The sequence below is a fragment of the Brassica napus genome, chromosome C6 (assembly GCF_020379485.1).
Source record: "Brassica napus cultivar Da-Ae chromosome C6, Da-Ae, whole genome shotgun sequence".
In the NCBI taxonomy this organism is placed as follows: domain Eukaryota; kingdom Viridiplantae; phylum Streptophyta; class Magnoliopsida; order Brassicales; family Brassicaceae; genus Brassica; species Brassica napus.
The window spans coordinates 33,499,536-33,512,917 of NC_063449.1; the positions used below are offsets into that span (position 1 = coordinate 33,499,536).

Sequence of the window (13,382 nt, forward strand, 5' to 3'; positions counted from 1 at the left end):
ATAACAAATAAATTATTTAGATGTTAATATATAATAAATCACTGACATTAACTAAATGTGATTTTTTAAATACTTTAATAAAAAAAATTCAACTGAGAATGATATAATAACTCAATCATGGTAATATCATAGAAGCAAAAAGTCAAAAAAATATTTACAAATTAACTAACCAATAACTTAAATTAATAAAATAGTATATCTCATACGTACCTTTTGCAAATCTGAACCTAAAACACAAACTACAAAATTATGTAAAAAATAATAACATAGATCATAAATAAAGTATATCCCGCCCGACCCTAGTAAAAAGAAAAGAAAAGAAAAAGGATGCACATAGATCCTGAGTTATATAACTTTGGCCTCATCTGTGATATATGTATTAAGTTTCTTTTTCTCATGTTTTGTTTTGGTACAAAACAGCAAGGTGACTGTTATACAGCAGACCCAAATCAAATGGTTGGACACATTTCACATCAAACAGATAAAAAGTTAACTTTGATCATAACGCTTGCGTATGCATATATTTATCATATTATATAGAACAAAAAATCTAAAATTATATATTGTTATATATATACCATAATAATAACATAACAATAATTTTGCACATAATAAAAAACATTGAAATCTTCATATAGAAAAATATAACGTAACCTGCAAACAAATGTCGTGTTTACATTATATACTTGTTTTTTGGTTCCAAATGATGCTTATCTAAAAGATTATTCTCTGTAAGTCAAATTAAGAAACACTTTACTATGTTTTTTTTTTTTGCAATTGAAGATAAGTATTGCAGCTTTTGTTTCTTTTGCATCGAACTGTTAATAATAGCGTCGATCGTATTTGTATATCTCTAACTTTGTACTTAAGCGTAAAAAAGACAGAATCATAAACTAATGAATAACTGATTACACAAGTACGATCCGTGTAAAAGATAAAAGTCAAACTAAACTAAAACACACATATTATTATTAACTAGGCAAACAAAACATCATCCAATCGTACAAGCTACAAAAACCTAGAAAACATTTTAAACAAAAAGACAACAATCTCTTACTTAATCTCACAACTAAAAGTACTTGATCCCTTCACCGTTAGAGAGCTCTTGATGCTGTTGATGTTGGTGGTGGTTTCCTGGCAGTGTTCTTGTTGTTATGCATCCAGACTTTGAAGACCTGTCTCTTAACTCCGATCTCACTACAGAATCTCCTGAGCTCTTCTTCGTCTTGCTTGTTCATCCTCCACCCTAGCTTCTCCGCAAACTCCATCATCTTCTCCTTCTGCTCCGCCGTGAACTTCGTCCTGAACCGTTTCATCGAAAACGCCGTTTGTCCCGGCGTAGCACCTCCTGCATGCTCTCCGCTTGATTGTCCATACATATTCAGATCTTCACTAGACGACTCAGCTCCTCCGACGCCGCGGTAAACGCTCATCGGCGTCACCATCCCTCCTCCACCAGGAGGACTCATTCCGTACTTGTGGTGGTGCAACGGCGCGTAACTCGGCGGGGGAGGAAGCATGAGTGGGTTAAGCATCATGTTTCTCGGCGGTGGTCTTCTCCCTCCACCGTACTGGTGATGGTGGTGATGATGACGGTGATGAGAGCTTCCATCTGAGCTTCCGACACCGTCGTTTTCTTTCCGGTGGAAATTACGGTGGCAGTGACAAGCAGCGCATCTAAGAGCTTCTAATGTTCCTTCCTCACCACTCGGCATGAACTCGCCGCAACCGTCGTATACACTTCCACCGACGCTCGCCGCGTGGTTCTTCAGACACTCTCGGTACCGTACGGTGGAGATGGAAAAAGAAGACGGAGACTTCGATTGGTGGGGATCTATGGTTTGAGAGTTGCAAGAGACACGAGTCTTGTTGCCATTATCTTCTCTTGTAATAATGCTATTGATGTTACCAACACCATTGTTGCCATTGTCTTCTCTTCTTCTCTCTATCATTTCATGGCTTCTCATATCCATTTTTTTCTTCTTGGAGTTTAATTATAATTAAACCCTGAAAACTATTTAATTTGCAATTAAGGAGATGGAGAAAAGGGGTTTAACTTGTGAATCTCTAGGGTTTGTTTAATCTCATGTCTAAAAAAGAACATATTAATGAGACTGCTAATAAGGAAAGAAAGACTGTTAAAGACAAAAAAAAAGAATGTTAATTAAAGACAAAGAGATTTAGAGACTTACAGATAAAAGCAAGTACACGAGGTAAGACTCAGATTTTGCCGGAGGAACTGAAGAGGACCTTAACTCATTAAAAGCTCAAAGCTTCTTTTTTTTTGCTTGCGAAGGGTATTAATGGAGAGAGAGATGAGATGTCTAGGAAGTTTGGGACTAAGAGCATCTCCAAAAGCCATTCTATAACTTCAAATATGAAATTTTTTGTTCTCTAAAAAGTAAAGTTTTGAAGAGTGAAACTCTATATTTGAAGTTTCACTACTCAAAACTTCAAATTTATAGTTTCATATTTTTATTTGCATTTTTGTCCCTACAACTACACATAACATTTATGATTCATATAAATATTTTCTTATATATTATTTTAATCCTTATAAAAATTATATCTCATAAATATTTTAAGTTTTGTTTACAAAATCTAAGTTTTACACATAAAATTAAATAAAACTTTAAAATAAGATTTAAATTATTTAAAACTATATTTAGACAACAAAAATATACAAAAGAAATTTAACAAAAAAGCTTTTAAAAAATTACATGAAGACATAACTATTACACAAATTTAAATATTACAGCACCACTAATAGTCAGGTAAGTTTGATTCTGAACCTTCAAAATTTCCAAATATTGACCAATTTTTGTTTGTGTAACTGAAGATGGTTGTTGTTGTTGATGATGTCTTTTTGTACAATTCTTTCTTTTTCATATTGAATATATTCACGAGTATAAATATCATCGATAAAATTAGTCTTTTAGCAATATTTTACATTTTTTGTTTTATTTTCTTGTTCTGATCTAATGTATTTACAAGTATTAATATTACCCAATTTCAACAATTTTTCATCTCTAATCTACAAATTAAAAATGAGGAGATCCATTTTTACTTTGAAATGAACTAGTAGATCTTATATGTATTACGAAAATCATTTTATGGAATAATATGATATTTTGCTTGAAGTTTAATATTAATTAAGTTATTTTGCTTAAAATTTTATATTTTAATATAATATTTTTGTAACATGTTTATATATGTGCTAGTTATTTACAAAAAATTTATGAATTTAAATTAGTTATGAGAAATATAAGGACCATATTATAAAATAAAAATAATTTTGAAGTTGAGTTTGAAGTTTTGTTTTTGGAGAATAACATATTTAAACTTCAAATATAGAATTTTGGAAACTTCAAAATAGAGTTCCTTTTCGGAGATGCTCTGATACCGTAAAAGGGAATTTTTAAGGGTTAATTAGTTCTTAAGGGTGAAAGAGGGAAGAAGCCATGGTTGATGTCTCAGTGCTCCCAACAAGCAAAACTTTGAGATCTGACTATAAGAGACAGTTTGGTTTCTTGTGGTGAGGCCACGGGAAAGAGATAGAGACGATCGTATGAGTATATATTATACTATCATGTTTATTAGTGAGGTACTTCTCATTTAGCATCTCCTCTGAAGTGCTTTTATAATTTTAATGCAAAATTTTAAGGTAATCTTGGACTATCATGAATACTAAAGGTAATGATCTGTGGGATTAGTTCAACTAGTTGAAAGATTATTTCAGTGATTCTGAATTTTTAACCTGATTAATTATATTTATGTCTATATGAGGAAGGTCTATTATCCTGTCTTGAAAATGTTCAGATCTGCAATCTAAACAAATTAAAGGCGGTTGTTCAAAAAAAAAAACAAATTAAAGGCTATTAAAAATTATAGTTTGATAATTGTTTTAAACATGGAAATGATCTACAGACCTTATGTAAATGTGAAATTTAACCATAACTTTTAAATGAGGTCTAAAAAACTCTAAACTTTCAAATTTAAGCCCAAAAAAACTTTGAATTGGTATTTGAGAAAAAAAAATATTCCAATTTTTAAATAATGGCCATTTAAAATCTCATATTTTGTTGACTGAGCCTAATTAGAAATCCGGAATAGTCAATAGTTAAACTCATAATCGTCGATTAAGTAATTAAACAACGTCATTTTAAAAATTGATTCAAAATTAATGAAACTACATCGATTTGTATCTCTTCCTTTTATTAATCATCTATGATTTTTCTCTTTCACGACAAAAAAAAATCCAGAGCCTCCAAAATAAAAACGTTAATTCTTAATCTCTCAATTCTCAATTCTCTAATCTCTGAATCCTCTAACCCTAATTAGAAAACTCAGTATGACGGACCCGGAGAATCAAGAGATTAGAGAATTAGGGTCTTTTGTTTAGGTTTTAGTTCGTAGTGAAAGAAGAGAAGTAGAGATGATAAAAAAAAAAAGAGAGGATGTCATTTAGACCATTTTCATATAAGAAATGTACTATACTACTGACCCTTTATCAATCTTCAAGAGAAAAACCAAAACATACAAAAAGTTAAAATGGGAAGAAAAATACTTTTATTTTGGAGCATTAAGCTAAATGACTCTATTACAATGTTTTAACATCCGATCTAAACAGGGAATTGAACAACCTTTCAGACCACATGTTATATTGTACTGTAGTATTTTGTAAATATAAAACAAAATGCATTATATTTTAAAACTACGACATTTAGCAATAATCATAACATGATTGAACATTTTAAATCTGAAAACTAAAAATGAAGATAATATATAAACGAAAATAAACTAACAATGCATCAGATTAACTACTTCTAGTTATTTTCATCATATTCCATATATTTATTTATATGCGGTGTATTGATATCTTCATCAATAAATTTAAAATGATGATAAATAATAAATTTTTACTCAATATATCATAATACAATTAAATCATAAAAGGTATATTTTAAAACAACGCATCTGGTTGAATCAGTAATACGTAATCACAGATTAATGTAAGTTTTTTAGACATCATGTAAGTTTATTTAAGTTTTACAATTAGTTGATTTTGATATATTGTTTTTTAATATTGCGTAACTTTAGCAAAAAAAAAAATTGAATTCATGTAAGTTTATAGTCTTTATATTGCATAACTCTGTACATTTTGGCTACACCAATTGTTTTGTATGAAATTGATTGGTCTACCAGTTAGTTTAGTTGTATACACATCATGATTCAACAGTAACTTGAAGCTCAAATTTCATAGTATATATCACTGGCATGAAACTGATGCAATTATTGAATTATGTCGCAAGTTTGTATGTCATTTTACCGAGTACCACAAGCCATTAGTGCATTGACATATTAAAATGGTAAAAACAGAAAATATGAGTACATAGAATTTTTGAAAAAAAATCTCAGTTATATGATTATTTTTTGTTGTTGTTGAATAACGCTAAAACGCTAAAATGTAAATCAATCTGAAATGGGCAGACTGTTGCTTGTATATCACAACAGTTAATTCCCTTTAAGTAAAGTAAAAAATTATATACAGTCAGCTGATAATAACGATTAAGCTAAGTACAATTATTTTTTTGATGTTTACAATTTGTAATTATTAACTACTAAAAATTGTAGAAAAATTGTAAACATACATCTTTTTGAAACATAATTTTATTTATAAACATTGATATTTTAGGAACAAAGGGATTAGATTTATAGGATAACCTTTCTAGTTTGTTCATTTAAAAAAATATACCGAAAACCTTTAAAAACTAAAATTTTAATGTGTAAAACCACAAATAATTACCATCATACTGTTTTATTTTGGAGATGTACCAAAAATGAGCGTTTAGTAAAAAAAAAAAAAAAGAAGGAAATTAGGCTTTATAGTGTGTGGGTTGCAGAGAAGGGCAGTACAGAGAACAACCGACAAGGTCAAGTTGGAATCCCAGCCACATGCCCTGCCACATTATGGCCCCCACCATTCTCTCTCTCCTCCATTATTTTTACTCTCTCTCTTCACTTCTTAACTCTCAAACCCTAATTTGTTCAAACACCATTTACCCTTGCGCATGTCTTTTCTTCTTTACACTTTCACTCTACTTTTAATTTCCATTATTATTTACTCCATCTGTTCCTAAAAACAGGATGTTTTACAGAATTTTGATGTTCCAATATATAAGATGTTTTCATTTTTCTAAATAATTTTTACTTTATTACAAATTGTGTATCCAATCATATTTTAATAGTCTATTTTGTACTAATTGATTGAATACCATTAATTTATAATTTTAAGATAATTTTTAAACAAAAAATAGTTTTTTTAATATGTGTGTTTTTACCAAAATATTTTATATTTAGAAACAGAGAGATATTTAGTACCAATAATGGAAAAACTCAAAGCATACATCAATACTTAAGACAATACATGCGAACATACAAAAAGATAGGGAGAAAAAAAAATCAGTCATCTTACCTCTTAAAGAATCTTCATTTCTTTTTATCTTTTCCCTTCTAATATCAGTTACAAGCTTTTTCCAAGAAATTATAAGCTTAATACAAGCATGTAAGTCCTTAAAATTAATTCATAGAAGTCATATTCGTAGACCATGTCATTGAGATATTTGTTCTGTTTTTCTGTCGAAGCTTAACTGATATTACTGACATGATAAACCATCAATTTGCATCACTCATCTATATATACACATGCTTATTTTATTCATCTCCGGCCAATGTCATCATGCATATATATATGATATAGGGAAATTGACTTGTATAACCACCAAAAAATATAATTCAATCTACAACTAAAACCCCTATTGTTTCACTGTATCATATGTGTTTTATGTAAAATAGAATTTCTTGAGTGATGTTTGATAAACTAATTGTGTCCCTTAACGTCTTTCTAGGTTTGCTGATTGATATATGTGAATATAAAGATTAATTGTTTGTGCTCTTTTCACATTGTGGATGTTATTTTTTGTAATGACTACGGCAATTGCAATTGAGGATGTTACAAGAGAATTGTGGAAGTTTTTTTTTGGGACAGGTGTCAAGATTTCCTCCTGCCACTTGTCAGAAGAAGAGAAAAAGTCTTCCTTATATATAAAGATTGTCATATTGCCCTCTGATGTAACTCGCAAAACCTGCAGAAAAAAATTTAATAATCATTATATTTAAAAAATAATCCGTATCCACTAGAAAGTCACACATCCGCACATAATTTTTTTTCTTCATGTTCCTCTCTCTCTCTCTCTCAAATTTCTGTTTTTTTATACGACGAACACATAAATCTATGTCACATAGCTTCAATCACCTCTACATGTACAACTAGCACAACCATCATCATCATCATCTGTTTCGTCGTCGCCACCATATTTGCTCCGTCATCATCTCCGTAATTTTTATCTTTCTTCTTTCTCGAGAAATTAAATCGTTTGATTCTCAGATTTGGAGGAGAGCAATGAGACGGACACGATTATCGGAGTTGATTTTTGTAGGAGTATAGCGTCTTTGCATTCTCGGTGGGTGACTGAAGGGGAGGTTTCTTTGATTGTGAAATCGATGGTGTCTTGTCTGACGGAAGAGGAGACACGGCAACGTAAAGTAACAGCGGCCAATTCTTCTTCCCAGATGCGTTTTATTGTTTTCTACCTCTTTGTTAATGTACTATTTTATCATGTTCTATTCAATTTGATGATTAATAAAGAAAGTTCTATTTTGCTTAGAAATATATTTTAAAATTTTCTTAATATCTAACTACCTTTACATGTTTTTGAATCTGTAAAAATCGTACTATGATTTATATTGTATAGTTTAATATTATATAATATGATTTAATATTGCATAATATTGTGTACATTTTTATATTTTGATGTTTGGATTTAGGGCTTAGTGATTACGGTTTAGAATTTACTAATTAGAAGGTGAGGGTCTATGGTTAGAATCATTATTAACTTCTTTCATACAATCATAGATATTTCATAATTTCACCAGTACGTACTATGCTATTTATTTTGTTCCATTTTATTTGAGTTTAGGGTTTATATTTGGATTTATGGTTTATATTTGGGTTTTCGGTTCACTGATTAGCGTTTATGGTTTAGTATTTAGGGGCTGGGATGGAGTTGGGATAAAGTTTAATATCTAGATTATAGACACTTCAAAATTTGAACAATATATATGTATTGTGCTATATCGTTTTTCACATTTCTATTCTATAGGCTCATGTAGAATGGAAATACATGTTATTTGGAGGTTTAGTTTATGAAAGATTGTCATTGGATTTGGGTTGTCATTGGATTAGGGTTTATATTTCCATGTAAAGTTTAATGATTAGTGGCTAGGGTTTAGTCTATGGAAGATTGGAGTTGACATTGAATTAGGGTTTATATTTCTGTATAAGGTTTAGTGATAGTTGATAGAGTTTAGTTTATGTACGATTGGAATTGACATTGGGGCAAGCATTGCCACCTTCCATGAAGGCATGACCATATCAACATTTGAAAAATATGTTGGAAGGATCTTTTGATTACAACTACATTTTCACCATTTCTATTCTATATGATTCATGTAGAATGGTAATGCATCTTACTGGCATTTTGAAATTTGAGTTTAGTTTATGAAAAATTGGGGTTAACACTGGTTAAGGTTTAGATTTTGATATTTGGGTTTAGAGTTCATATTTGGATTAAGGTTTAGTGATTAGAGTTTAGGGTTTATGGTTTATTATTTAGAAGGTGAGGAGGTATGGTTGGGGTCAATATTAACCTCTTCCATGAAATCATAGATATTTATATTTTCACCAATATATACTATGCTATTTATTTTGTTTCATTCTATTTGGGTTTTGGGTTTATGTTTCAATTTAGGGTTTATATTTGGGTAATGGTTTAGTGATTCAGGTTTAAGGTTTAGCATTTAGAACGTGAGGGGAAATGTTTGGGACCAACATTAACTTCTTCCATGCAATTATAGATATTTCATAATTTCTTCAATATGTACTATGTTTTTTTTTTTGAACAACCAATATGTACTATGTTATTTAGTTTTTTCTATTTTATTTGGGTTTTGGTTTTATATTTAGATTTATGATTTATATTTGGGTTTAGGGTTTATTGATTCAGGTTTAGGGTTTAGCATTTAGAAGGTGAGCACTACAAGAAAACAGGGGGATTCTGATGGCCGAAATCGTCGGAAATTCGTCGGAATCGGTCTATTCCGACGAATTTCCGACGAACCCGTCCGTCGGTATCGTTTCGTCGGAAAAAAAAAATTCGTCGGAATTTCGTCAGAAATTCCGACGACTTTCTGACGAATACCGAGAAACGTCATTCTGACGAACTTCCGACGATATTACGATGCGGCTACACGAGACCAGAGTTCATCGGAAAACTACAATTCCGACGAACGTAGTTCCTCGGTTTATTCCGACGAACTTTGGGCGTCGGAATTTACCGACGGACATCGGTCGTCGGAATATACCGACGAACCACGTTCGTCGGTATATTCCGACGGAAATGAGTTTGTCGGTAAATTCCGACGAATATATGTCCGTCGGTATATTCCGACGACCGTTGTCCGTCGGTATATACCTTTTTTTTTACAAATTAATTTTGCATTTTTATATATTTTTTGATATTAATAAATTTAAAAAATTGGAAATTTAAAACTAATAATATTATAAAATTTAAATTCATAAAACCCGAAATAGGAAAAAAACATTCATAAAGTTTAAAATTCATACAAACCGAAATAGAAAAAAAAAACATTCCGAAAGTTTTATAAAGCCGAAATAAACTAAGATGAACTCGAAGACATCAAACGATCTAGCTTCTGCATAATCTCGGTGTTGAACTTCTTCTGGGATGCCAACTCAGCAAGGATAGTGGCATTCTCCGAACGGATAGTGGCATTCTCCGAAAGGATAGTGGTGTTCTGCTCCTCCAATGCCCCAATCCGTTCATCTTTGTCATGTAGCTCCTCGAGAATCATGGGATCGGTATACGGAGCTTGCGAAGAAGATGCCGGATACGAAGAAGCACGACGGGCCAACCCAACTAAACGGCCTCCTTTCCTTTTAGGAACCGCCTACAAAAATATTTGAAGTAAGTAAATATGGACAAGTAAGTAATCGACATTATAAAAAAAATATATTAATAAAAAAAATTACCTTTTCAACCATCTCATTTATTTGCAATAGAGACAGGTTGGTTGAAGCTCCCGTGGAGTCGCCGTCATCAGAGAGAGGCTGAGATTGAGAAACTATCTCAGCTTCCACCAAATCAACTACACCTCTGATCACGGGGTCCTGAATTTGACCCGTCGTCTTGTTAGTGTGAGCCACCTTAATGAGTTGGAGACGATCAACGGGATTACCGTCATTTGCTTCGATCTAAAAAAACCGCCATTATTAGCCCAAAAATATATAAAATATTTATTTAAAAAATATAAAGATAAATAATAATAAAAAACTTACAAGTTCATCCTCCTTAGTAGACATGGAGCAAGCGCCGAGGTTGTGCACATACATACCTTTCCCGCCACGATCGCTCTTCCGGTTCCTGGAGTTCCTAGAAGACGTCTCTGCAGTGTCTTCCCTCTCCCAATGAGCTATCAACTGCTCCCACACCCCCCCGTTGATGAACCGTGGCTTCTTGTTCTTCTGCATAAAGATTTAACAATAAAAATGTTTTATAACACGATTTTACACAACAATATTTTTTGTAGTGTAAGCTTATATAAATATGATTGTATAAGTACATAATGTTAAGATGAGATGTTATGAAAACAATGATATGCATACATAAATATTTTAATGAGTTGTTATATTTGAACGGTTGCGATCTAATACTATACTAAACACTTATTATGTGTTATTTTCATAGTTTTGGCATCTAAATTTATAGATTTTTATGATTGAAACTTTATAGAAAAACATGTCGTCGGTATTTCGTCGGAAAATACCGACGACATTCCGACGAACTCGACAAGTTCGTCGGAATGTCGTCGGTATTTTCCGACAAAATACCGACGACTTTCCAATTTTCAATGAAACCCGTTGTCATCGCTATGTCGTCGGTATATTGCGAGGGATTTCCGACGGACCATTAAAAAAAAAAAAAAAAAAAACTAATCAGAATCTTCTGAATCTTCATCAAACTCCCCAACCTCGGCTTCCGGCTCTGAATGTACGACAGCATCATGTCCAAACACAGTCAAATTCTCAACGAGTTGAACATTTTCCAAATCTTCAACTGCCTGGGCGTTGCTGGTAGACTCTGGTTGCAATGGTTCATCATCATCAGAAGTTCCATCCACTCGTCCTCTTGGGTTGATTTGCGTTACAGTAACCCATGGATCGTCTCTGTACGTCACCCGAGGGTAACTGATGTAGCACACCTATACATATCAATTATACAAAGTATTAGTTCAATATATAACATTAATTAATTATATTGGTAAAAAATTATGAATATATTGACATACCTGATCAGCTTGCGAACCAAGAATGAAGGGATCATAATATTGAAGTTTCCGCCGCGAATGAACTGATGTAACACCAAACGCATCAATCTTCACTCCTCTATCTGGGGTGGTGTCATACCAATCACAATAGAATACTACACAACGCAATCCAACCATTCCAGGAAATTGGATTTCCAATATTTCTTTTATGTTGCCGTAGTAGACATCGTCACCAGAAGAAGATGAAACACCAGCATCATATGTTGTCTTAGAATGACCTTTCCTTGTGAATGCATATCCTCGCGTACAAAATTTAGGATATGATTTGACCACATAGTTTGGTCCCTGCACAAATTCGCGTATCCAATCATCGAACACAAGACCTCTGGCCAAACCATCATTCACCTATAAAAAAAACATATATGCAAAATTAATTAGTTTATATATATTAAATTTAAACTAATCATTTGCATAGGGTAATAGGATATATGACTCACATAACTACGAAGCCACGCAGCAAATCCGTTATCTCTAAGTTGTCGAAGCTCATCTTCTGTTGCATGCCTGTGAGTCATACGCAACTCCGCCATATATACACTATATACAAAAATATTATCAATATGAAATATATTTATTGAATATTAATCTAACAATAAATGAATAAATATTTTTACCTCTCATATTGTAGAACATCTTCACAGTTGGTGAGCAAATATGTTTGCAAATGAGCGTTCTCAGTGTCCGTAAGTCTCCGCTTCGTGAATTTTCCACTAAGTCGTCCTATTTCCTTGAACATGCTTGGGACAGTAACATGATATGTTGCTCTCTCCCCTCTATCATCATGCCGAGCAGGTCTTCGGTGTTTTGTTTGCACTTCTGGTGGAAAATAATTTTCAGCAAAGATTGCAGTTTCTTCATTGATCACCTGTGCCACTATAGATCCTTCCACCCTGCTTTGATTTTTGACCATCTTCTTCAGATGATGCATATAACGCTCAAAAATATACATCCATCTGTACTGCACAGGACCACCAAGTTCCAATTCTCTTGCGAGATGAATAGCAAGATGTTCCATTACATCAAAGAATGATGGAGGAAATATCTTCTCAAGGTTGCACATGCTGACTGGTGCGTTTGTCTTCAAATTATTAATACCCTCTTCAGTCAATACTCTGCTGCGTAAGTCACGGAAAAAAACTCTAATCCCTGCAATTGCTTCATGAACATTACGTGGCAATAATGCTGAAAAGGCAAACGGAAGGAGGCGCTGCATAATTACATGGCAATCATGACTCTTCAAGCCAGTAAACTTTCCTTCGCTTCTATCAACGCAGTTCCCCAAATTTGATGCATATCCGTCAGGAAATTTCACTTTCTCTGTAATCCAATCAAAGAACTCTTCTTTTCTAGCACCATCTAGCCGATAAATGGGAAAAGGGGCCGTACCGTTCTCATCAACGTGAAGTTCAGAACGATCACAAATATCGACTAAATCCAACCTTGACTTCAAATTATCCTTCGTTTTACCTTGGATGTTAAGGACTGTGTTCATCAGATTATCGAAGAAGTTCTTCTCAATATGCATGACATCTAAATTATGCCGCAATAGATGACTCTCCCAATATGGTAGATCCCAGAAAATACTCTTTTTGTGCCAGTTATGTAGCTCTCCAACCGCATTGACTCGAATGTTTTCATGTCCACCTACATCTGGCGTCCTTTCTGCATCAAAATACCTAAACTGCTTCAACAAATCTTTCCCACTAACTTCCTCAGGTGGACCATCAAACACCTGCTTGTTCTTCATAAACGAAGTCTTACTCCTGCGGTATGGATGATCAGGTGGTAGAAATCGTCTGTGACAGTCAAACCAACACGTTTTCCTTCCGTTCTTTAGTTGGAAAGCATCTGTGTCA

General features: G+C 32.9%; 1 protein-coding gene across 2 annotated transcripts; it reads right to left on the reverse strand.

Annotated features, from left to right (window-relative positions):
* Positions 1-947: 947 nt before the first annotated feature.
* On the reverse strand, positions 948-2,376 carry LOC106356961 (zinc-finger homeodomain protein 5-like). Of its 2 annotated transcripts, none has more exons than XM_048760001.1 (2): positions 2,193-2,376; positions 948-2,007 (listed from the first exon to the last, which is right to left on the reverse strand). In XM_048760001.1, exon 2 carries the CDS (start codon positions 1,971-1,973, stop codon positions 1,095-1,097), a length of 879 nt encoding a protein of 292 aa, XP_048615958.1. In that variant the 5' UTR covers positions 1,974-2,007; positions 2,193-2,376; the 3' UTR covers positions 948-1,094. The 2 variants fall into 2 exon arrangements, with proteins under 2 accessions (XP_048615958.1, XP_013652121.1); XM_013796667.3 differs by having other exon boundaries at positions 948-2,014; positions 2,193-2,375.
* Positions 2,377-13,382: the final 11,006 nt, after the last annotated feature.